This window comes from Lagenorhynchus albirostris, chromosome 1 (assembly GCF_949774975.1).
Source record: "Lagenorhynchus albirostris chromosome 1, mLagAlb1.1, whole genome shotgun sequence".
Taxonomy (NCBI): domain Eukaryota; kingdom Metazoa; phylum Chordata; class Mammalia; order Artiodactyla; family Delphinidae; genus Lagenorhynchus; species Lagenorhynchus albirostris.
Window position 1 is genome coordinate 49,546,026 of NC_083095.1, and position 26,672 is coordinate 49,572,697.

Consider the following 26,672-nt stretch of genomic DNA (forward strand, 5'->3'; position numbering starts at 1 on the left):
GTTTTGTTTGTTTAATAAATGAAAGACAAGTTAGGATACTAGAGAAGATTTATCAGCATATGCTGTCCTAAATCTTATCAGACAATTTACTGCTTTTCCTCCCCCTCCCCCCCCCCAAAAAAACATGTTCCCATTACCTGGACCATCCAGGAACCTAGCGGAATTGTGTCTGACTGTATACATGCAGATAGAATTGTCCTGTTGCTGACGGGCAGGAGTTGAGGAAGTGTTTGGCCTGCAGGATGGGGCACGCCTGCAGGCCGCCTTTCCTGCAGAGGCAAGCACTGAGCCCCCCTCTCCCCGCAGGCATGGGAGATCACCCAGAAGACCTTTGCCTACACCAACCATACAGTGCTCCCGGAAGCCCTGGAGCGCTGGCCTGTAGAGCTGGTGGAAAAGCTGCTTCCTCGACATTTGCAAATCATTTACGAGATGAATCAAAAGCATTTAGATGTAAGTCACTTTGACAGATTCATAACCCTTTTGAGAAGGAGGTCTAGAGATGTTAAGGGTGGCTGCAGTCTTCCCTCTTACCAAACCTGAGGCCCAAACATCTTCCAGTCATTGATACATCAAAAGCACTCAAGTCTGGGTGGGGCTCTGTTAATGACATCCTTTTGAAAATACTAACCTGGAGGGATGGCATCTCCCTAGGCATCTTCACTCCTCTCTGTGGGAGTGAGGTTTCACCTTTGCTCCATCAAAGGTTTTGGTTGGGAAGTGAATGACGTTATCCCAGGGTTGCTGGAAACCTGAGTGACCAGTAAGGCCTTTCTCTTCCTTTGCCTAGAAAATTGCTGCCTTGTTTCCTAAAGACGTCGACCGCCTGAGAAGGATGTCTCTGATAGAAGAGGAAGGAGGCAAAAGGATCAACATGGCCCACCTCTGCATTGTGGGCTCCCATGCTGTGAACGGCGTGGCTAAAATTCACTCAGACATCGTGAAGAACCAAGTGTGAGCCTCCACCCCTGTCGCAGTGGGTCTCACATTGCTCAGGAATAGAACGGTGCTAGCGAATGCAGGGTTGCGGTTGGAGATGAGGAGAGGCCCCGTGAAATATTTAAAAGTAATGTCTTCTATACAAAGAACCCTTCTCTAAAAGGAAAAGCCCTTCCTCTCTGAACAGTCCTAATTCTAGACTTACAAGAAAAAAAACAAAACTCTTCTGCTCAAAAGTCTGATATATATGTCAGTGCTGGGAAATCATATGAAGGTGATTAGATTGGATTTTTTCTTGTAATTATTTTGAATTGCAAATGGATTTCTATTTAGAATGACACCCATAGCTGCTGTCAGCCCCTCTCTCCACTTTTATTTAACCTTTCTAAGCCTACACTCTGCTCCTTAGATCTAACCCTGAACTTCATCCAGCATGCGGGAACCTGCCGTTCCAGCCACGTTTAGTGATGTGTCTCTTCCATCTTCAGATTCAAGGACTTCAGTGAGCTAGAGCCAGACAAGTTTCAGAATAAAACCAATGGGATCACTCCAAGGCGCTGGCTGTTACTCTGCAACCCAGGACTGGCAGAGTTAATAGCAGAGGTAACCGGGAAGTGCCGAGGGAAAGGGGGTTTCTGACTAGAATTCAAGAGGCAAAGAGTGCGCTTATAACTTGCAAATCCAGTCTGCAGCAGGGCCTGCTTCATCCCCAAGCCAGTGGCCTATGCAACCCCACAGGGCTCCGCACTGGTTTCGTTCTCCGCCGTAGCCAGCTTGAAATTCTTGATTTCAGAAAAAAGAGACCCCACGCATTACGCAGCTGGCCCTGGTGCACAGTGCTCATATGACACACAGATGGTACCCCTGTTTAATAAAAGAGGATAACAGAGGTCCTCTAACAGGACCTTTGTTTGTCTTCTAATAGTAACTAGTAGAACCTGGGTTATTTGTCACTCTTTTTAGGTAGATTTCCTGTTTTTAACACTTAATACCACTGAAGGTATAGCAAGTGTTCTTCCCACACGGCGTTTTCAGCATCTCCTGTGAATGAAGCCATTCTGTGTGCTGTGGGGTGCGAGTGTTAGGGGCATGTGAGCCCTTGCCACAGACTGATAGAAACTGCTCATGTGGGCTTGACTGCCTTCCCTGATTCGAGTCACCTTTTCCTTTAAACTGAAAGAAAATCGGAGAGGACTATGTGAAGGACTTGAACCAGCTGACGAAGCTGAACAGCTTCCTGGGCGACGACGTCTTCCTCCGGGAGATTTCCAACGTGAAGCAGGTGAGGCTTCCCGGTGTGGGTGCTTTGCCCGGCGGCACTTGCTTGGAGGGTTCATGCCCCACTCTTTAAAAACAGACCACCCACCCAATGCTCCTGAGTCCAGAGGGCCCTGGCCCCATGCACTGTCTCAACAGGAGAACAAGCTGAAGTTTTCTCAGTTCCTGGAGAAGGAGTACAAAGTGAAGATCAACCCATCCTCCATGTTTGACGTGCAGGTGAAGAGGATCCATGAGTACAAGCGGCAGCTCCTGAACTGCCTGCATGTGGTCACCATGTACAACCGTGAGTCAGCCCTGCAGCCCCCGACCAGCCCCCAGAGGTGGAGCTCTCACCACCCTGGCCATCCTCCGTCCTCCGTTCCATCCCCTTCTCCATCTTTTGCAGGCATTAAGAAAGACCCGAAGAAGCTATTTGTGCCCAGAACAGTTATAATCGGTGGCAAAGTAAGTTGCTTCTCTTCCCTGGGTACTTGGGGGCTCTTGTCTCTTTGGCCGTTTCTCCACTTCATCATGCCTGCATTCTGTCATGTGTCCACACCCTTCCCCAAGGCTGCCCCAGGATATCACATGGCCAAACTGATCATAAAGCTGATCACTTCAGTGGCAGAGGTGGTGAACAATGACCCCATGGTTGGAAGCAAGTTGAAACTCATCTTCCTGGAGAACTACAAAGTGTCTCTTGCTGAAAAAGGTAGTGCTGTCCTCACAAACCATGCGGGGCCAGGGCACATGCTAGGGATGGATTACACATTATAGAAAAATGGAGCAGCTGACCTCGGGAGCCAGTGACTTAGGATAGAAGGTGTCACTCTTAGGCAGAATACGACCCTAAGCTAAGAATGTTTAAGGTGACCCAACTGACACTGAGATGACTGTCCCCAGACTCCACATCAGAGGTTACATCTGCAAGCACATTTTCCTCTTCTCAGCTGCTCAGGGCTGGGTGTTGGAGGAGGTGGCCCTGAGGTTTTGGTAAAGTACAGAGCGTGCTCTACAAAAGAAAAAAAGATCTTCAGTTCCCAGCCCCAGTTCTGCAATAGAACACCAGTGCCCCAATCCCCGGATATTCCTCTGGTCACTCCATGGAAAGAAGGGCTGTCATTTGTTCATGTGGCAGCAGGGAATGAGGGCAGATGTCAGGCTGCCAAAGCCCTAGGCTTAGACGTGCCTCAGACAGGCGCTCAGAGCAGGCGTGGAGTTCCCATGTGGGGACAGGCAGACTGGCAAGAAGCCAACATCCCTTTCTTTTCTTATTTGCATCACAAAGCACCACCCACATGCAAATGCCAACTGTGTGTTCGCCCTTTTCCCAAATTGAAAAGGGACCTTTCTCTTTCTGAGGTGTTTTTGGGTCCTCTAATGTTACAATTTAAGAACTGTCTGCATAAAGAAAAAAAGAGCCAGATTTTTATGGGCGCAAATGAAGATATGTCTAATCCACAAATAAGCTCTCAAAGTAAAGCTCTCAAAGTAAAGCAGGTCCTGTGCTTTGTAGCAGAGGCACCGGAGGGATGCTGCAGGCAGCAGGAACTTCTGTGTGAATCAGACTGAAAGGTCTGCCCTGGGCACACCTCAGTTGCCTGTGGCTTATTTCCCTGCAGTGAAAGTGGAAGGAAGGTGGTAAGGAGTGGAAGGAATGGCACAATCCAGTTTCCTCAGATTGCAAAAGAGGGGTCAGGGAAGATTCTGAATTTTAAGGATCAAGAAAGAGAAGTTTAGATATATTTTATAAAGTTATAAAATAGAAGAAATAAAAATAAAACCATAACAAAAACTGAAAGGAAGAAGGGGGAGAAGAGAAGTGTAAGGTTGATAAAAAATTAATCAGCCCATCCAAGAAAGAAATGGAAAATTTTATTTGAGCCAAACTGAGGATTATAACCCAGGAACAGCAGATCAGAAAGTTCCAAGAACTGTTCCACCCATTAGAAGTCAAAGCAGTTATATAAGTTTTTCGAGACAGGGGGCTCTACATTAAATGCTGTATTGTTGACAGTTTACACAATCCAGATCTTCAGGTACAAAGTGGTGGGTCATTGTGACCCCTTACAAGATCAGGAAGGAATGTTATCTTTTAAGGAGTTGTCTTGGTGCCAGGAGAACGTTGCTCTTTATGGCTGAGTAGGTATTTCTGCTGATGGGGAGGTTTGGTCCATGCCTAATGCAGGTACACAATGCACAGGAGAAGGGAGAGAGGAGGCCAAAGGGCAGAGAAAAATTTCATGTTTAACTTTTTCTTGTCTTGCCATAAAATAGGAATTTTATTTCACAGTAGTGTCGACTTTTATAGCAGAGAGTCAATAGATGCTCTTTAAATTTTATAGACCAAGGACGAGTAGTGTAAGCATAGAGTTACTTAGCACTGTGGCCATAACCACCAAGAAGCACATCAGAAAGGGGCAAAAGTGGTTGCCAGAGTCAAGGGGAAGCGTGAGATCCATCCTGCACCATTTGAATGTTTATCTTGATGTACACATACTACGTTAATGATTAGAACAGGCCAGCTAGGTGAATGCTTGGGTACCGTGCAAGCGGATCCAGAGAGACAGGATCACTAATTCTGTCACTAATGCCTTGCTTGCAGTCATTCCAGCCACAGATCTGTCGGAGCAGATTTCTACCGCAGGCACCGAAGCCTCGGGGACGGGCAACATGAAGTTCATGCTGAACGGGGCCCTGACTATCGGGACCATGGATGGGGCCAACGTGGAAATGGCCGAGGAAGCCGGGGAAGAGAACCTGTTCATCTTTGGCATGAGAATAGAGGACGTGGCTGCTTTGGACAAGAAAGGGTGAGAGAGCACTCCTGCTTGTTGAGCAGGTATCCCCCCAGGAGGGTACCTGCCCACCCAGGTGTCCCATTGAGGCAGGTCCCATGAGAGTGACAGCAGAACATCTCCCATGAGTCAGGGGACCCTCCTGACCACAGATTAGTCTTGTTACACGCAGCAGGTGAAAGTGAATGGAGCTTGGGCACAGGTACGTGGGCTCGTTGCTATTTGTTATCAGCCATGGCAGAGCTGGCCTCATGAGCTATTCACGTCTCCACATCTGTGGTCTTTACTTTGATCAAAACACTGAACCAGTGTGTAGTTGAAGTTTTTGCCTATTATTTAAACCATCGAGTGTTCCTTTAAGACCTCAAAGAGATGGACTAAAATGTGGTAGATGATAGGCCTGGTTGTATAGAAGCACCCAGAATACTTGTTCCACTTAATATCTGGATAGGTTTATTAACCTGGATTCAAATAAGAAGTAAAGAAAGATGCTGCTCAAAGGAGCCAGAGCGATCACAAAATCTGGAGGGTGTCGAATATACTTCCCAACCCTTGGAAGTAAATTTTTGTTCAGTAGCAACAAATTTGGGAATCTGTGGGACCAAAGAGCAACTGTCGGGGACCTCCCTGGTGGTCCAGTGGTAAAGAATCCACCTTACAATGCAGGGGATGCGGGTTCGATCCCTGGTCAGGGGACTGAGATCCCACATGCTGTGGGGCAACTAAGCCCGCGCGCCACAACACAAGAAAGAAAGAAATAATAAATCTTTTTTAAAAAAAGCAACTGTACGACGCTTGTTTAGAGCCATAAAGCCTGCTTTGAAATGAATCTTACTGTATTTTACCAGATTAGACTATTGCTCTGTGACTAGGATTTTTATTATCTACTGTCCTTAATGTCTTTGGTTACAAGGAACTCATCAAATTTAGTTGGGAAAAAAGATGTCAGGATCTAGTTAAGTATTATTTATACCCTGTTGAACTCTATAATGACTTTATAAATGCCATATTTCTGAATGCATTTTTCACAGCTAATGTAGCGTCCAGTGTGTCATTAACAAACATTAACAGAACCTTTTGTTATCCCCCACCCCGACCCTACAGGTATAAGGCAAAAGAATATTACGAGGCACTTCCAGAGCTAAAGCTGGCCATCGACCAAATTGACAAGGGCTTCTTTTCTCCCAAGCAGCCTGACCTCTTCAAAGACTTAGTCAACATGCTATTTTATCATGACAGGTGAGTTCCCACAAGAAGATGGTGCTGTTTGGGCCGTGGAAAGGGGATGAGAATATCTTAAACCAACTGCAACACATGTAGATTAGCATAGATCTGTGATCTGATAAGCTAACGTAGACTTGGAAAGGAAAATTAGATATTCTCCACTAACAATGCAAGGAGAAGACTTAAGAATAAGACCCACAAATTTGGTATTCTTTTTCTCCTTCCACGGGTGTACCCAACTTTCAGATGCATCCGTGTGATAACATTCTCACGTGTGGGAAGAAAGGTTGAGGGCTGGTTGAAACCCTTGTGAATAGAAGTGTCAGACTGGTAAGCCAGCCATGCCTGACATTAAGCAAAAGCGAATTTTGAATGGAAGCTTAGCACACATCTATTAATGAAGCTTTTTGTCTTTTCCTTCTAATCACAAAAAAAGGTTTAAAGTTTTTGCAGACTATGAAGCCTACGTCAAGTGTCAAGAAAAAGTCAGTCAGCTGTACATGGTGAGTACATGGCCGAGACTTACAAAGGAAACCAGTTTACGGTTCATTAAAATTTTGGTTTCTTTTTATTAAATCTAAATAACAGGGCCCCACCAACCAATCAAAAATGGGAAGTGAGGCAGCTCTTTAGGTTTTTCAGATCAAAACTTAACTGTTCCCGAATTCAGGCAAAGGTTGGCATTTGACGTTTCAGTTGCAGTTGTAGGTTTTTTAATATCCAAGTAAAAAGTCACAAATAATTCAATATTTATTGAGCACCCACCATGCAGCAGGCATATCCTAGAGACTAAGAGTATAAAGCGAAATTAAATACTCCCTTTACCCGCTCATTTATTCAACAGAGAGGCACTGGGGCATTGGGTGCCTCCATGGCAGGCCATGCTGGGCACTGAGGCCCCAGCATGGACAAAGCCAAGGCCCCTCCAGGAGCCTATTTAGGGCTGGGGCCCTTAACCAGAAGTGCATCAGAATCACCAGTTTTTTTAAAGTACAGATGCCCACCACCCTCTAAGAGATTCTGACCCAGTAGCGGGTGGGACCACCATCAGCATTTGAAAAACCTGCTAAATTGCCCGGAGATGGAAACAACCTAGGTGTCCATCATCGGATGAATGGATAAAGAAGATGTGGCACATATATACAATGGAATATTACTCAGCCATAAAAAGAAACGAAATTGAGCTATTCGTAATGAGGTGGATAGACCTAGAGTCTGTCATACAGAGTGAAGTAAGTCAGAAAGAGAAAGACAAATACCGTATGCTAACACATATATATGGAATTTAAGAAAAAAAAAATGTCATGAAGAACCTAGGGGTAAGACAGTAATAAAGACACAGACCTACCAGAGAATGGACTTGAGGATATGGGGAGGGAGAAGGGTAAGCTGTGACAAAGCGAGAGAGAGGCATGGACATATATACACTACCAAATGTAAGGTAGATAGTTAGTGGGAAGCAGCCGCATAGCACAGGGAGATCAGCTCTGTGCTTTGTGACCGCCTGGAGGGGTGGGATAGGGAGGGTGGGAGGGAGGGAGACGCAAGAGGGAAGAGATATGGGAACATATGTATATGTATAACTGATTCACTTTGTTATAAAGCAGAAACTAACACACCATTGTAAAGCAATTATACTCCAATAAAGATGTAAAAAAAAAAAAAGGAAGAAAAATCTGCTAAATTGATTCTCAGGCTGAACCTTCATTTATTGGGAAAAGACTGACCCCCCTAGTATTTGAAAATTGTAAAGTAAGTTCCTCTCCTGGATTACCCATGGAGTGGTGCTATATGAATAGAATATAAATGTATAGAAAGAGGGGAGGTTTCACATTTGAATTTAAAAAAAAGAAAAAGAAAAAGGAATGAAACAAAGAGAGAGAGAGAGGGAGGGAGGAAAGAAGGAAAGAAAGAAAGAAAAGGAAAGGAAAGGAAGGAAAGGGAGAGAGAGAGAAAAAGAAAAGAAAAGGGCTAGAGCCACGTGAGTAACCCTTCATGTGCACAGTCATACATCTTTACCAAAAAGCCCAGCCCTCTAGGTACATTTAGTAAATATATGGAAAGGCGATCATCTCTGACAGGAAAGACTTGTAGGGAACTGCAGAAACCACAGAAGAACAGATACAGGAGGAGGCTGGCCCTGTGCTAAGACTCCAGCTTGGGCTTCTTGAGGTAGCCGTCCTTGCCCACACAGTCTCCATTTTGGCTCTCCAACTAGAAAGCCATTATAGACCAGACCAGTGGGAACGCATAAACTCTCCACCTCCTGCCCTCTGGACACATCAGTCGCTATTTCCGACAGAAACATACTGCGCTAACATTTCTTTCTATTCCTTTCCCAAAGCCAGGTGACAAGGTAGTTCCCATAGTCATCCCAGATATCCCTTTGGGGTTTTAAAACAGGATCACTCAAGGCCTGTGCTGCTTTACAGCATATCCAGCCCCCCAAAAGTGTATATAAACCAGAGTTTTATATACTTCCCAAGGAGAGGCAGTGCTAGGTTTAAGCAGAGTGGCTCACTTCCTGCTCCCTGAACACTGGAGAGAGCAGCCACATACAGCCTCCAAGAACTCAAAGACAGAGGAAAGAAAATGGCCCCCTCTAGCTCCTTCCTCTTGATCTCAACCCTTGCTTGTTATGTAGAAAAGCTGTATAGGAAAAGAAACAGAAGTGAAACAGAGCAGGAGAGGAAAATATGAGTGAGGGCATGCACACATGTGAATGTTGGTTTTGCACAGTGGTCCCTTCTGTTAAAATGATGGCCCTGATCCAAAGGATGCCCACCTAGAAGGCCAGCATTCTGTTCCATCTTCCTTGTTCATTAGTGCAAACTGCAGCTTTTACTCTTAACAATAATTGTATTGTTGAAGCGTAGAAAACATGGCCCACATGGTTGGAAAGTCTAGTCATTATCCCTTTAAATAAAGAACGTGAAGAGAGGAAGCTTTTATTCTCTTCTTATTTTAGTAAGTTTCCAAAGTCTGAATAAACTAATTTCAGACTGTGTTTTAGTTTTTCTTTTAAATGTTTATAGTTCACTGCTGATTGTTTTCAAATAACATTCTGGTCATTTCCATAGAACTCCTTCTCAGAGTTCTTTACGAAATCACAAGGCTCTAAGTAGATTCTCAGCTGCATAGCACAGGGAGATCAGCTCGGTGCTTTGCGACCCACCTAGAGGGGTGGGATAAGGAGGGTGGGAGGGAGACCCACCAAAAGGGAGGGGATATAGGGATATACATACGCATACAGCTGATTCACTTTGTTATACAGCAGAAACTAACACAGCACTGTAAAGCAATTATACTCCGATAAAGATGTTAATAAAAAATAAATAGCTTCTTATACTTTTTACATAAAATTATGAGAGATATATATTTTATTTAGATATATAGATGTATATTTTTTATTTAGGATAAAACCTTAATTGGTCCTGTTTTCAAACCCCAGTGGAGTATTTGGGATTCAGTGTAAACCTATTGGAGTATCTACCTTCTGAAAAAAACAGGAAAAGAGAAGTCGGTGAATAAAGTCTCCCATGGGACTGTTTGCCTGCATGGTAGCTAATGTTCTAGAGTAGTGTTTTTCGAGCTCTGGCTGTGAGCCACGGGATAAATTTCTTACGTGGCATCTAGCAGACAATGAATGTTAGTCTCTTCCTTTCCCCCGTAGTTTAAAGGGAGATGAGGTATCTTCATTCAAAATGAAGCATGGGAAATAAGGCTTACATGCCAAAACATTGTAACTATGGCAGAAATTACCAATTAGGGTTTCTGTAAGAGTGAAAAATACTTTCTTTTTCATTTTAGAGAAATATAATCTAAAACAGGAGAAAAGCACAGTCTGCCCTGTCCAGCTCCCAACTGTGGAACAAATGTATTTATGATTCATTACAATTTACTCCTGTCACTTTCCCCATAAATTGTACTTGGATGTGCTTGGCCTGATGTTTGTCATACAGCTTGTTGGGCACTCAGGCCCTGAGCCTTAGATGCACGTCAGTTTAATTCAATTCAATTAAACAAGTATAATTCTTGTTTACAGAATCCAAAGGCCTGGAACATCATGGTACTCAGAAACATAGCCGCCTCAGGGAAATTCTCCAGTGACCGAACAATTAAGGAGTATGCCCGGGACATCTGGAACATGGAGCCTTCTGACCTAAAGATTTCCCTGTCCAGTGAACCCAGCAGTGGGGTAGACAAAGCCAATGGAAAGTAAGTTGTAAAATGTCCTGAGAAAAAATAGCTTCTTACTGGACTTCAACATACTCACAACATTCTTTGATTTTGTTTTGTTTTATTAAATAATAATCTAGTTAAGTATCTCTGGGAATTGGGAGGGAAGTGTATGACTATATTAGGGCTAAAAATACAGTGTTAATTTCCAAAGGCTACATGAGTGCCGAATCTTACTATTTTATAGCAGATTGAATAGCATGCTAGGACTTTCCCCAATGCTATTCAGAAAGCTAGAAAACAGCTTGGAACTTTTTAATGCCATTTAAATTAACTAAACTGAAATACAAATTATTTAACTACATTGGAGCATCTTTCTTGCTACTGCTTGCTGTCTAGGTGCAGATCAAAAACCACCTTATCCACAGATATCCCCAGAATGTTTGGTAACTGTACATTTTTAGATGGGATCAAATTTTTACCAAATTCTGATTCTCCACAGTGAAGTTTTGGCATGTTCCACAAAGTAGACTATGACAAGCTAAACAAGGACATTCCATAATGCCCAGCGTCTGTGCTTTCCCTTACTAAAATGGCAAGTGACTTGTAGACATGTCAGTAACTTCAGCTCACCCAAGCAGCCCAGTACAGTTTTACATAAGAAAGATACACCACAAGTGGTGTTTGGACCAAGTCTTCGCTCTCCGCTATACTCAGACCTCACGCCCACTGCTGGCTCAGGAAACCTCTGCAGGAAAAGGACTTAGATGAGCTCACATGCGTTCCCCACCTCATGGTCTAAGTAAACCAGAGCAGCCCTCATTGCATTTAGCAAAGCAAATCTTACCTCACGGTTTTTAACAGTGTGGTGCCTTTACACAGGAAGGTGTGTTGGAGGAAAGATCACCATCTTCACCCGCTCTTTGTTCCTATATGCATTGTGTGCAATTTCATAGAGCTGCAAGGGGCAGAAAGACAAGGACTCAAAGGCTGATCATTGAAGCAGTTGTTTTCCTAGTCTAAGTTTCCTAAAAGGGTATGGGAACAGCCAACTTAAGGAGTTAGTCCCATTAAGTCAGAGATACGGGCACCCTGCATATCCCTGAGTGGTTGCCTCTACAACCAAGGAACTGAAAGCTGCATAGCTCATGGAACAGTGGCAACAGTGTATTGTATACACCAGGCGGCACAGCAATTCAGGGGTGCAGAGAACCCCTTATAATGTCAGAGACCCTTCTTTAGGCCCTAAGCAAAGTCTGGCTGGCTGAGAAAATGGTGAAATTAGTATAGTATGTTTCTGTCAGCCGCTGAACTCAGTTTACCTTTTTTTCCAAATTCCAAAGGCACCGTTTTGTCATCCTCACCATGTATGATAAGAAGGGGAGAAGACAGGAATTTAACACTAGGAACAAGTGGAAGAAAAGCTTTCAGTTCAAGAAATATACATTGAGATTTCTCCTCTTCTAAGTTAAGGCTTTAGCAAAACATGAGGTTTGCCCAAAATAAAGGAATGCTCTTTCCATCCCTCCCAGGAAATACAACTTCATATATAATAAGCTTCATATAGTGACTTTTTTTTCCTCCAGGCAAGATTCTTCTGTTTACTCATACAATTTACTTAGCTTATTGGATTTAATTTATTCCTATGTGATTTTTGAAAATAAGGAACAAAAACATTGAATTTGTACAGAATTAGCAGAGCCTCACCTTTTCCTTATTCTGCCTTATTTCATAATATCTGGAATGTTTTAATTAAACGAAAACAAAGTAAGTCAAACCAAAAAATAACAAGAACTACCACAGGACCAAGGAGAACGCTTTGTAGCAATTTGTTTACATTTCCCCATAAATGTACAGGATGGACATGAGATCAATAGGTTTGATTAGCCTCCTGGTCAACTTCCTATCTGGTAATTCGAAAAGGCTATGACATGAAGGATGACTAATAGTACTTCCCTGTCCCCTTCCAAATTCTGATACCATCCACCCCTGCCACAGTGACTCGCTGTTACTCCTGAGGATGTTAGATCCCTCAAGTGTGCTGAAAAGAAAAAATACTGATAACGACTGCCTATTTGTAGGCACTCGAGACTCTCCAGCTGTGAGAGGCTGACTTGCCAGATTCTCGTCACTGGACTTGCTGTTGGGTTATTCGGCTGATGGTGTATGGATTTTGGTTACATGGGGAATAAGACCTAGAACTCAGAGATTCCTCCAAGGAATGCTAGGTTAGACCGTACAGGACCTTTAAAGGGTCCTGAAACACCCTAAACCTACAACTCCCTTTATAACTTCAGAGAAAGTACTGCATTGGTAAAGTCATTAAATTAGACATAAGGATAATACCAAATACTAAAAATTTGTAGATACTGTAGATACCTTACCCCAAATCCTAGTGCCCATCTAAGAATTCTCATCTACTCATTCAGACTGGTCACCTCCCCATTCAATAAGTCACATGATAATTACCCACCAGAATCCTATAGATATAGTAATAATGGACATCTTTACGTCATTAAGTTACTTTTCATCACTGGGGAAGACTAGTTCGTCTTTCCTCAGGGCATCCATAACCGTGCTTAAAAATCCTGGAAGTTTCCAGTAAATCTATTTTTTAAAAAGGAAAAAAAACTTGAAACATGGCCTATAGCTATGTCATTTGTTATAGTTTCCCACTATGAACTGTAGTAATATAGAGAGTAGTGAGTTTCTAAATATAATAAACTTTTTTTTGGAAATATAACTTTTATGTTTTAAAAGTAATTCATGTTATTGTAGGAAATTTGGAAAATAGAAGAAAGAAGAAGCAAATCACACATAATCCCACCATCCATAGATAATCACATTAGACATTTTGTGGTTTTTACTTATCTTTTTTTAAAGTACAAATAGCCCCACTAACTTATTTCTTCATACTTATAAAGCAGCAGTGATACGCATAATCTAAAAATTGCTTCTACAATGAACTGCAGAATAATTAAGTGGTTTAGTTGGGGAAAAGAACATTCTGATTAATTAGAAATTCTGATAAAGTATACAATACAGAGATAATTGGTTTTAAAGGATTTGAACATTATAAACTCTGTTGAATATGATTTAATATTGCAGTGTTTTAAAAAGGCACTTTAGATTTTAATAATGACCATAGGACGCCAAATATAACAATTATCATTCTAAACATACTGAATTTCCTCATTAATGGAAAATTCCAGTAAAAAGAATGCTAGCTAAATCAGCTCTTGCCACATTTTGATTAAGTCGAAAGGTAAATTAGCTTATATGCCCTAAAAACATCCATTTCAACTGAAAATGAGGAAAGGACATAAACCCTGAGCAATACTGCACCTTCCTCAAACTTTTAACCCTACCTCTAAACTACTCCCAAGTCCATTCAGTTCTCTCCATTTGCACTAATCACCCAGCCTAACCCAGCCCTCATCTCTTGCTTGGATTACACCAACAATCCCAGGTGGCTTCCTGTTCCACCCTCGCCCTGCTGTAACCCAGTTCCCACAGGGAAACCAGAGTGATCATTTTAACGTGCAACTCTCATCACATCCCTCTTTGCTTCACATCCTTCAAAGGCATGTGGATTAAACCCAAGCATCACCTTGGCCTTGGAGGCCTTACAGAATCTGGCCACAGCCTCTGTCGCCTATCACTAAGCCCACTCCTCTCCACCCCCAGGCCCTGCTGTCTTCTGCTCCTGCGACACGTCAGCCTTGATCCCACTGCAGGGCCCTTGCCTTTCTCTTCCCTCAGCCGAGACCTCCAGATTCTGCCATGACAACTGGCTCCTTGTCATGCAAGTCTCAGTTTAGATGATATTTCTTCAAAGAGGTCCTCCCCTAACTAGCCATCGAACCTCGTCCCCCCCATCACCTCCCAGTCATTCCTTTCACATCATTTTATTACCTCTACAGCACTTCTCACTATTCAAAATCCTCTTATTGCATACTTGTCTTCTATGTGCCTCTCCAGCAACTATACAGACTTCATAGGAGCTTAGACCACAACTTTCTTATTCCCTGTGGTATCCCCAGAACCTAGAAAAGTTCCTGGTACCTAATAGACACCTGATAAATATTTGCTAAAGAAGGAATGTATCGACTGTGCAAATATCCCTGATGTACACTTTAAGCTATTATCTGTCATTTTCATCTCAGTGTGACTGAATTTCATTCAGAGTTTATTCCTTGGAACAGATTTGCAAAGAGAAAAGACCAACAACGTATATTATGTGTATTCCTCTGCGGTGCTGAGCAGGGAGGGGGGTGCAATGTAGTAAGTGGGACGTTGCCAAGGGAAGGGAGTGGGTACAGAATAGGTAGGCTGGGGCCATAAATGCAAACGTCTGCTTCGCAGTTTAAAAAGAAAAGAATTATGTTCAGGTTCAGTGTAGAAGCAAGTTTTAGATTTCTGTTTGTCACGCTCCTTTATGAGTATGGAGAAATAAGAGTTAGTGGTCATTGCCCCAGCGCTATAATATGTCATTTGCTGTAGTCTCCCACTATGAACTGTAGTAATAGAGAGAATAGTAACTTTCTAAATATAAGGACCTTTAAAAAAATTTTTTTTTCCTGATTATAAAAAGGAAATTCATGCCTGGTAGGGAATATGGTAGGGAAATGGGTACAGAATATGCAGGTCGAGGTCCGTAACGGCAAACTTCTTCTGCTTCACAGTTTTGACATGGGCCTGCTGCTTGCAGAAACCTGCGTGGTTTCCCAGGGTCTGTCTGGCCTGCATTTTTTGCGTGGTCTCACAGCAAATGACTCGCGTTCGGGGACAGTCTGGAAATCCCAATACTGCTTCTCTTTCCCTTCCTTCCTTTGCCCTCCTCTTACCGTGCTAAGGGCAAGATTTCTTGGTTTTCTCTTTCCTTTGTCTTCTGGTTCTGCTACCCCTGGAATCAGGACTCCTCTGAGGAGAATTCAGTAAGAGAAACCCTTCAGCAATTCATCTCAAATTCTGAAGGCATAAGGAGAAAGCAGGCCCCAGTCAGTCTACTCCCCTTATCCCTCACTCCTCTCCAGCCAGAGGTGCCCCTCGAGACTCACAGGTCAGACTACCCCTCCAGCCCAGACCACAGCGAGGGGCTCCTAATTGGCTTCCCTGGCTTCAAATTCCGCCAGATAAATATTCTTAAAATACCAGTTACTTGAAATCTGCTGTTACAAAGCTTTGGGAGTGGAACACTATCTATTTAAACAGACAAAAATCTCCTATCTTGGCTGTAAGCCCATCCGCATCCGGCCACAGTCTTTCATCCCAAAAGCTGCACACCTCCATCTGACTGCCTGGAGTTAGGAAATGCAGGATCGAGTCCCATTTCCGCTCTGTAGGGTATGGGGCAATTGGGCAAGCCTTTAAGCCTCCATTTCGCTCAGTGGAGGCAATGGTGCCAAACTCAGAGGTGCTGTGAGGATTTAAAAGAATGACGAGTGTGAAAGATCTTATATAGAGGTCCTCCGTGACTCTCAGGTATTTCATAACATAATCACCCCATTCTGGCCCCGTGCCTTGGCTCACATTCTCCCCTCCTGTCTGTGTTTTCTAACTGCTCTCCCTCGCCTTCAAGAAATGAGCTTAGATCCTGTCTCCCTGTAAGTCATCATTGGTCACACCTGCACACAAGACCCTTCTCTTCCCTGAATTCTCCCTACCCTGATATTATTGTTCTGGGTCCTCCCCTAACACCTAACTTAGTCTACTGTATTATAGAAAGAGTGGAAAAAAGGAACAAGCATTTGTTGAATGCCCATATTTTTGCATGATTATTTTACTTAATTCAACCTTCACAACAACCCTACGCAGTACCAACCTCATTATAGAAATAGGAAAAATACAACAAAGGGAGATAATTTACCAAAGTCGTAACTGGTTAGTGGCAGAGGCCAAATTTGAACCCAAATCCAAATCTGTCTAGCTTCATAGCCCATGGTCTTTTTCCACTGTGCTGAGTAATGAAATCGACTCCCAAGTGATACTCGGAAATCCACATCATTACTTTATACCCCCTGTTAATTTCCTGTCTCCCCAACTAGACAAGAAACGTCTTGAGGGTAAGGACCTATGCCTTTCACTACATCCGTGTCTCATCCCACCTACACTTTTTTATTCAACAGTACTGTTCAGAGTTATGGCACTCTACTGATAATAAAAATAGCTAGCGGCCATTGAGGGCTTACTCTGTATCAGGCACTATCATACATGCTTTTCATATGTGAATCTACCACAACAATCTTGATAGACTGTGATTACACCCATTTATAGATGAAGCATTAAGAACAGTTAGTCCAAGATTACACAGCTGTTAAGTGACACCCCTGGGGAAAAAGACCCAGAAGGCCTGACACCAGAGCCATGGTTCTTAAAGAAAATATTTTAAAAACGTTTCTGTGAAGGTGTCAGAGACCTACCAAAGTAATGAGGTCTTGAGTGGCCTAGATCCCAGAGAGAAGGGAAGCCTAGTGAGGTGAGCCTGACACTCAACACACTTTTCTCCTTGAGACAACTGCCAAGTCAGAAGAAAGCCAGAAAGTAGAGGCAAAAGAACACAGAACAGATGACACAAATAGAGAACAGAGAGAGTAGATTTAAGCCTAAATAATATCATAATTACATTTAATGTACACAGACTAAATACTACGATTAACAGACGTTTGTCATACTGAAAAAGAAATCAAAACTGTACTATATGTTGCTTACAAAAGATATATATTAAATATAAGATTTCAGAAAAGTTGAAAGTCAAGGAATAGAAAATGATATATCATGCAAACACTACTCAAAACAAAGGTATATTAATATTGGACAAAGTTGACTTTATGTTAAGAAGCATTGGGACTTCCCTGGTGCGCAGTGGTTAAGAATCTGCCTGCCAATGCAGGGGACATGGGTTTGATCCCTGGTCCAGGAAGATCCCACACGCCGTGGAGCAACTAAGCCCATGCGCCACAACTACTGAGCCTGTGCTCTAGAGCCCGTGAGCCACAACTACTGAGCCCACATGCCACAACTACTGAAGCCCATGCGCCTAGAGCCCATGCTCCACAACAAGAGAAGCCACTGCAATGAGAAGCCCGTGCACCGCAACGAAGAGTAGCCCCTGCCTGGCGCAACCAGAGAAAGCCTGCACGCAGCAATGGAGACCTAACACAGCCAAAATTTTTTAATTAATTAATTAATTTTTTTAAAAAGTACCCTTAAGATGCCTTCCAAGATTAATCGACAGTTTACAAAGTTGGGCCATATGTCCCCCCTAAGAATCTTACCCCACCCCCCTCTCATTTGCTAACATTTCTATGGAGGTATGACTATAAGCAATTGAGCATCAGACATGGAATGAAATTATAAAATTAGGATCATATATAAAACAGATTAAAAAAAACCACATCTTGTCAGTCAATTCTTTATCTTCTTGGAAAGATCATCTTCTCTACCTGGGATGCTGTGTAAAACCATTCAGCAACTTCCTTGAATTCTCTAGAGACTTCCTTCTCATAAAATAATGAAAGATGTGGGTGACATTCATAGGGCTGAAAATGATGTATGAGAGGTTTGTTTTCACTTTAAAAGGAATAATAAATAAACGAACAAACCTAAGTCAAGTCTATCTATGAAAAAAATTATAAAAGATATGAGGTATAGTTAGTTAATGGGGAAAAAAAAGCTTTGGCTCAATCTATTAGAAGGAAATAAAAGGACTACAAAATCCAAAAGCCGTTGTGCCCCCCTTTAATAGCAACTGGCTAATAACCTATCATAAGTTAGAATAACTTAGAAATATATAAAACTAGTTAAGAAAAGGAAAATTGTTAATGTTTGTGTGTGGAAACAACCTATACTTTGACATCTTGTAAAGATCTATCACTCACCTTTAACAAGGGATAATTGATACTTGCAACCCATATGTTGGTAAATGGAGCCTCCAAGATAATAGCATCAACTGGAAATCCTTGAAAAGAAGAAAAAAGAAATAACTCCCCTATTACATTTCAATACTGTCTTTCCTAAATAAGGGATCTTCAAGGTCTTGTACATGAACTACCTGCATCAAAATCAGTTGTGAATCTTATTAATAATGCAAATTCATGAACCCACACCAGAGTCCAGTCAGAAGTCAGTATCTAGGGGGTGGGGAGTGTGAGAATGTGCATTTTTAACTAGCACCCTCGCTAAAGAGATTTCATTCCTAGGTACATGATAATTGAAAACCACTACCTTCTTCTAAAACACAAGCAGATTTTCATGACTTGGATAATTTAAGAAAGCAAAGTACTACAGGAAGGGAGAGTGTTCAGCAGAGGCTGACGATGTTGTTTTGGCCAGCACTCCCTCTGAAAACAAAAGAGCTAAACATTGGAGTTACTGTATATGTACTTTGAAATAATTTACTGAAAATAACAAATGGTAAAATAGTGAAATATTTATTACAACTTATTGTTAAAGAAAATTTCGTATGATATATTGAACAGGGTATAATGTGTAAAATATATGTAAATATATTTAAATTAGAGCACAAAGAGAAAAATGTCTGGAAAACTCAGAAAAGAACACTGGAAACATATAAGACATGGGAACAGATAAATATATATATATATATATATATATATATATATATATAATTATAGTCCCAGATAAAGAGAAGACAAAGAATGGAGCAGGCATAATATTTGAAGATATAATGACCAACAATTTTCCAAAATGGATGAATATCAGGCCACAGTTAAGCAGGATAAGTACCAAGAACACCTAGGAGAATCAGAGTAAAAATGCTGAAAAACAAAGAAAAAAAGAAATCTCAAAAATAACCAAAAGAAAACACTATCTTTAAAGGAGCAACAGTAAGACTGGCAGCTGACTTTCTAATGAAACTGTAAAAGCAAGAACAAAGTGGATGACATCTTAGAAAGGTTGAAATAAATGACTGCCACTCTAGAACTCTATGCCCAGGAAAAATGGCGTTCAAAAATGAAGATGACATAAAGACATTTTCAGACCAAACCATTTTCAGACCAACAGACAGGTGGAAGAAAAAACCCAGATGGAAGCACAGCGATGCTGGAAATAATAAACAGCAAAGAAAAGGGTAAATCTAAATACTGACTTTATAGTATGAGAATAATCATTTTTATGGAGTATGTAATATAGAGAAAATTAAAATACATGGTAGCAAGAGTTCATAAGTTGGAGACTTAATGTAATTAAATTTTCTAAGGTAATTGCATTATCCAGGAAGTGAAGTATTCATTTATGTGGGAATTTAATTCAGGTAATTCATTGTCAACACTGAAGGAGCCATGAGAGTTTAGAGGACCAATGAAATGACATTTGTTTTATTTCCATAAGTAATTAAGATTGTGTATAGCAGGTGACACACTTTAAAATGTTTACTGTAACTCACGCTCACCTGTATTGCCAAGTAAAGTTTAAGATATACTGCAAGTGATTACAAGCTTTTAACACGTATCAAGATCACCTGGTCTTAGTCACAGGGATTCCAGTTTATGAAGACAGCTAGGATCCACCTAGCTGTCACCTGTGTTTCTAACGAACACCCCCTGCAGATTCTGACAAAGGCAGTTCTCAGAACACTTTGAGAAACACTGATATAAATATTATGTAAGGAGGGCAGCAGAAAGCAAGTCCTGCCTATTACTTCATAACATATTATTTTCCTCCCCTGTAATCCAGATTACTCCATAACAACACTTATTATCACTTCACAGTGAGGGCTCTTTTAAGGTAATTTTAACTCTTTCCTTAGTATTTACTTTTAATTTCATAACTCTGAAAAGCAGGTATTGTGTATATTAAATAGAAAAAAGAGAGTTTATTAGACTGTCAGGAACTGTCTGAAGTTGGGGTGCTCCAGGTATCTCTGTGTTCAGATTGTACACAATAGTCTCTTCACTGTTTTTCTTTTCCCACATCAAGCCAAGAAATTATACGATGTAAAATAAGCATTTTATCTTACCTTTCTCTTCTAGAACTTTTGCAGCATTTGTTGCAACTCTGTAAAGCAATGAAAATTAGTACATATGCGAAGCAGTGACTTAACAGTCAAGTAAACAGTACAAAATGCAACATCCAGTATGAGCATCTGATGAAAGCTCTTGACCCTCAAATGTGCACAGACACAAAATTTTTCACAGGATTTCAAGAGGTTCCACTGGCCCTAAACAAGAATGCTTTCATTTAAAATGCTCAAGGAGAGTTCTGGAATGGGCTTCAGTGTCATAGACAGCCGGAGAACTAGACCCTCCCTTGTATTACAGACAGGCATGCTGAGGTGTAAGGTCACTAGCCCCATGTGGAACCTGAGAGAAACCATCTCCTAGCTCAAGGGTCCTCCTGCTGCCCACTGCTGCCTATAATATGACACTAACGCCCCAAGGACCCACCTCAGCACCCATCTTCAGACCCCACTCACCCTGTTCCCAGAGAGTGGCCCCAGAGACACACAGGGGTGGTACCATTTCTCGCCTCGGTCCATTCATAGACACAGACAGCATCCGCACTCAGCCCATCCTCCGTGGGTTTACCCGTCGAGTCCCCGAACCCTGGCAGCAAGGAAAGGCAAACACAATATCACTGCCTCCAAAATGAGGGCTATCAAAAGGCCCCTTCTTACTGAAAAATCTTTGTACACTTTTCCTAACACATACCTCCGTAGTCAACAGACAAGACATGAAAACCACTGTCACTCAGCACCTAGATGACAAAGGAGCTGTTATCACTTTAATTGGGAGATGTAAACAAAAGTGGTCTCACCTCCTCAACACTTCCATAATCCTGGTTACGATGGCTTAATAGGTAGGGAAAAATGCATTTCTGAAATCTGGTGTTTGACTTCAAACTTGAGAAGATCAGGCTCAACGGGAAAGAAGGAAAGCAGCATGGCAGAATAGGACCACACAGCCTGGGTCACACCCTGGCTCTGTCACTTAGCAGCTGTCTGACCTTGGGAAAGCCACTTAACATCTAACTGTGTAAATATAGTCTGCGAAGTGAAAAATAATACCTTCAGGATCGTTGGAAGATTGCATGAGATGATGTAGTACCTTGGTACATAGTAAATGCCTGTTTTTTAGGAATTCCCTGGAGGATAAGAACTCCACACAGAGTTGTAGTAGAAGCAAGCAAATAACGGGAAGATATTTATATTAAGTATGAACAGATAAAGAGTTAATATTGATCAAAAATAAAGAGATCACTTGGTTACATGAAACCACTGCCAGCCCCAAATAGATAAATGAGAAAAGAATATAAAGACATAATTTTAAATGAAAAAAAATACAGTGATAGACGAAGAGAAGGGAGATAAAAGGGGACAAAAGTTTACTGTGCAGGCACTTTTAAATCTTTACTTAATTCTCACAACAGTCCTACAAGGTATGTGTTCTCCACATTTTACAGAGAAAGAAACCGAGCCTTGGAGAGCTTAAGTAACTTGTTCACAGACACCCAAATGGCCAGCAGCAGAGCCAAGATTCACACCTGGGCCTGCCTGTGTCCAAACATTGTGCTTCCCCTACTACTGCATAGATGTGAGAGACTGAACTTTAAATACAAGCTGAACTAATAATGAGGAAGTAAATGAAACTTTTAAACTTTTAAACATGTCATATTATAGGCAGCAGTGGGCAGCAGGAGGACCCTTGAGCTAGGAGATGGTTTCTCTCAGGTTCCACTTTTAAACATGTATTTAAACTACATTCCCTCCAAACAAGTTATCCAAGACACAGGGCAGTTCAGCATCCAGGGAAACGGGAACATCCATGTGTTTTTTGTGGTGCCATAAATTGAAGAGCCACTTGACAATGCAACTCAAGCAACAGCTCCTACTCCTAAGACAATGCAACTCCTAAGACAATGCTACTCAAGCAACAGCTCCTACTCCTAAGACAATGCAACTCCTAAGACAATGCTACTCAAGCAACAGATCCTACTCCTAAGACAATGCAACTCAAGCAACAGATCCTACTCCTAAGAATTAATCTCCAGGAAAAAAAATTCCAAAAGAAGAATAAACTAACTGCTTAAAGTTTTCCATAGCAATACTATTTTAAAAGAATTTAGGAGGAAAAAAAAAACTTGTATTAAATAGCAGTGAAATATTTAAGTAAATAAACAATTGTCTATAAATATAATGGAGAATGATCACCCTTTAAATTGGTAACTATGATGACTATGGAAAAACACTGAAGAATATTTTTTAAATGGTATTAAGTAAAAGAGCACAACGTAAAGTTATACAGAGATACAATCAGTAACATGAAAAACTTTATAGAGATGAAAACTAGGTGGGAATGCAAATAAATGAAAATAGTTTTGCTGGGTGATTGAAGTGATGAATGAATGAGAAAGGGGGAGAGAGGGAGGGAGGAAGGACAATTTAATAACAAAGTTTTAATTTTTAAAAGAAATCGCCTATCCAAAGGAGAAAATGAAGAGCTAGGGGAGTTTGGTCAGGCTGGGAAATGATGACTGTGGTGTGTGGAATCCAGAACCTGCCTGGAGGAGGAAGTCTTATCATACCATCCCCACATATCCCACACACCACAAGGCTGATCTGGCTACTTTTCACACCAACACCTACAACTCTTCTTCCTGTGCACATCGAAGACATACAATTCACCTTGGCCAACAGTAGGAGGGGAAAAAAGTACACGTTCCCACAGACCTCAGCACCACACCATCCCACTTAGGGAAGTACAAAGAGTGGAGTTCAAGGTGGAGAGTAAACCTAAAAATTAATAGACATCATCACCCCAGGCAAAACTGCATCCAGCCCACCACTCCTTGGAGTGATGAGAGAGGGGAGTAGACAGGAGAGGATGGCCATGTCTGAACAGGGGAGGGAGGATGAAGAAGGTGCTGGGGTGCTGGGCCTGGCAGGATTCCGGGCCCCACTAATGCTGTGAAATCAGGAGAGGGCTCTGGAGTGGGAGCTGGCTTGTGGGAGGAGAGACCAGGTCTTGGGATCAATAACTAGACAAGCAGCTGAATCACCTAAGGGAGAGATTACTGACTACCTGAGGGGAGTGTGGGAGGGCATAAACAGGAGCCCGCCAGCCAGCTGTCAGTCAGATAAGGCAAGGTGGAGAGCCTGCCATCTTCCTCATGCTGGGAGATGCAGGGGCTGCCCCCCAAAACTGGAGTCTGTAGCAGGCTGGTGAGGACACCAAGGTGTGGCCACCTTCCCTCGGCCCAACCTCTTATGGGGCTGAAGAAGGGCCTGAATGACTTAAGAGAAGACACTCTACATCTTTATCCCATACCACCAAAAAGGTTGTTTCTGGTAGAAGGAGTGGTTTTTGCACTTAATATATTTTCTCAACCCATCCCCCAGCCCTTAGAAAAAGCAAATAAATTCAACTCCATCTGGTGATGAAAGGAACAAATTCATTAAAGTGTTTGGGACTCAGAGATGTTCACGTCTGTTTTGATCCCCCAAGGTCAAAGCTGTAAGAGAAGTCTACTCATGGGACTTTAGGCCCAGACACCACAAACCCACCCTCACCTCCAGGAGCTCTCAGGAGATAACCATGCTGAGGGCAGAGGAAGATCTTAGGGCTGTAGCCCAGAAGAGAATAAATGGAGACATAAAATCGGTGCCTTGAGGCCCCTTCAGACATACCTTTACTAGCTGAAGTCTATGAGGAACTGCCGTGTAGAGGAGGTTTAAAAAAAAAGAGCAAGGATTAGGAATTACAATGACAAATTCAACAAAAATCACTACCATGCTGCTGGCATCTGATCTCACGCCTTTCTTTTTCAGGTTAGACAAATAACCAGGAGAGAGGGCAATGCTTCCTGGTGTCATAGCCCACGCGCCTGTGTCAGGGTGAATGACCCACAGCTCCCCTCGGCTGCCACCTTCCTCCAAGTGAGCACCGGCTGCCCGGACCGCTAGCGCTTCTCAACGTAAGCATTTGATTGAACTGCTGACAATCCATCTCCTTTCACTGCTGCACAGCAAAACCTATTGCTAAGGATACTTCTAGAAGCTAAAGGAAAATAAGTTCCAGAAAGTGGCTTTTCAGAAAAAGGGATGATATAATCAAGTTCACTAAAGGAAGATCTGCCTGCATCCTGTCCACTCTGCCATGAGGTGCAAGATGAAGTGAAGGAGAGAGACTCAGAGCCCTGGAGGTACAAGAAATACATTTTTCCCAAAAGAACCACAGCCTACTCTGTATTAACCACATAAAAGGGAGATAAAGGTGATTCAAAAGGCAGAGGATTCTTTAAAAAACCATTTGAATTTGTTTTAGAGCCAAGTTTCTTAAACCTTAGTGGGTCATGGAGCCCTTTGAACATGTAATTAAAGCTATGGACTCGGTGCCCCAAAAAATGTATCCACTCTTCAAATTTTGTGTACAATTTTGGGTTGGGAGTTCATGGACCCTCTGGGGCTTCTGTGGATCCCAAGTATAGAACCACTGCTTTCATCAAGGTTCCCTGTGATCTGTCATTTGGCCTCCTTCCAGCTCAGTACTGCTGAGAGCAAGCTGAGACTTCCGGGCAGGAGACAGAGGAAGGTGCAGCTGACCCCAAGTCAGGAAATCTGGGATAACTGAGGGCAAGAGCGGATTCACTCAGAGGGCAGACGTGACTGTGTGATTCACATGACCCTTTAAATAAAAATGCATTGTAACACCGTGCCCAAGTTTACACAATCAGAACAATGTTAAGCAATGTTGAAAAATGTTGATTTCACAGGAAATCTCTGTAAATGTGACTCTGAAACATACACCTCAAGAAAGCCCCTTGAGCAAAGGCAAGTCTTGAGAAGGCCATCTTCTGACACAAAAAGACAGTGAGTAAAAGAGACAGAAGGAGGGGAGCCGAGGGGCAGATTCCAGACCTTGTCACTGAGTTTGAAGTGTCCTCCCAGAGACAGAGCGAGGTCTGCGGGTCTCTGAGGCACATCGCCCCTCCCCCATGCTGAGACCCGCAGTCACAGCCAATACTCATCACCCACCATAATGACACAGGCCCACAGAGGGACTGGCGGTGCACCAAAGGACAGCCAGCCTCCTGGGAGGTGCTCTTGGTTACCAAGCAAGGTTGGGACCACAGAGAGCAGGCCGAGGCATCAGTATTCCAGACTAGAATTAGTCAGGTGGCCCCCAGTAGCCGTGATCAGAATTCCAGGTGATCCCTCCTAGGGAATCCATACTTTTGATTAATAGGATTCATGCCAAATAAATGAATCTCCATGTGGTTCTGTGAGAAGACCACTGATGTGGAAACTGCTCTTCCTGTTCTCCATACCTCATGCCTACTCCCTACCCAGTCGTCCATGGATTTGATCCATCATTTCCGACACTCTTAGGGAGTAAAGGAACCATTGCCTTCTTTGAAATCAGTATCCAAATTTTGGAAGTTAGTTTCCCTTTCAGTTAAGGATCCACATTATTCTACATATAGAATATATAGATTTTTTTAAAAGAGAAGCCTATTGCCAGAACACCCTCAAATTTCAACAAAGGGAAAAAAATATGTGAAGGGATGCGTACAGACCTAAAAACTGAGCTCTGCCTTACATTCCCCACAGGGCTGAAATACTCTTTCACTCTGTAAAAAAAAAAACATCCAAGCAAAGGCAACTGACTTGTGTTCTGCACTGCCATGAAGATAAACAATAATTGGGTTGCCATCATGGAGGGCTGCTTCGTAGCAGCTACGGCCCTTCCCCTTAGCATCCTCCCCGCACCGGCAGCTAGAAACTGTATGCCTGAAAAGCAAGGAAAGGTTTCAGCCAACATGGACAGAGAGAAGACTTCTCTATCCTTGCCGAAGTCTGAAACCTCCTTATGTCAATCAGATACATATTTATATTTATATGTTTATATACTATTGGAATATATAATGGATTATTATACGTAAATAGTCAATATATTTACATACAGATATGTATCTGCTTAATACATATGCACATGGTAAAAATTAAAATATAATGCCACAAACGTCTTATAATGAAAACCACTACTGCCTTACCCCCCCTCTCCCATGCCGAGATAACCCCTTTTAACCATTTACTGTTTTAGTTCTTCTGGCTCCTATACCAATCATGCTTCCAAGACTGCAATTCTTAGGTGTGGTTTGTTGAAATGCAATCCACTGGGTGGAAACAAGTAAAAGATAATAGATGTCTGCCACCTGCTCTTGGTTTGGCTGAAGAAACAAATTGGAAACAAAGGGAAACCAGTTTAGGTAGGAGAAAAGAACTTGAACGTGAAATTAAGCTATTCTACT

General features: G+C 42.3%; 1 protein-coding gene across 1 annotated transcript in view; it reads left to right on the plus strand.

The window, feature by feature from the left end:
- Positions 1-26,672, plus strand: part of PYGL (glycogen phosphorylase L) — a 99,671-nt gene that overhangs the window by 29,373 nt on the left and 43,626 nt on the right. Inside the window, exons 10-21 of the mRNA XM_060142712.1 lie at positions 307-453; positions 791-954; positions 1,428-1,542; positions 2,120-2,221; positions 2,356-2,503; positions 2,606-2,664; positions 2,770-2,911; positions 4,805-5,012; positions 6,102-6,236; positions 6,658-6,724; positions 10,267-10,439; positions 24,190-25,230. Of these exons, the coding sequence (XP_059998695.1) occupies positions 307-453; positions 791-954; positions 1,428-1,542; positions 2,120-2,221; positions 2,356-2,503; positions 2,606-2,664; positions 2,770-2,911; positions 4,805-5,012; positions 6,102-6,236; positions 6,658-6,724; positions 10,267-10,439; positions 24,190-24,202 (1,473 nt within the window). The 3' untranslated portion in view covers positions 24,203-25,230. The remainder of the gene's footprint in view (positions 1-306; positions 454-790; positions 955-1,427; positions 1,543-2,119; positions 2,222-2,355; positions 2,504-2,605; positions 2,665-2,769; positions 2,912-4,804; positions 5,013-6,101; positions 6,237-6,657; positions 6,725-10,266; positions 10,440-24,189; positions 25,231-26,672) is intronic.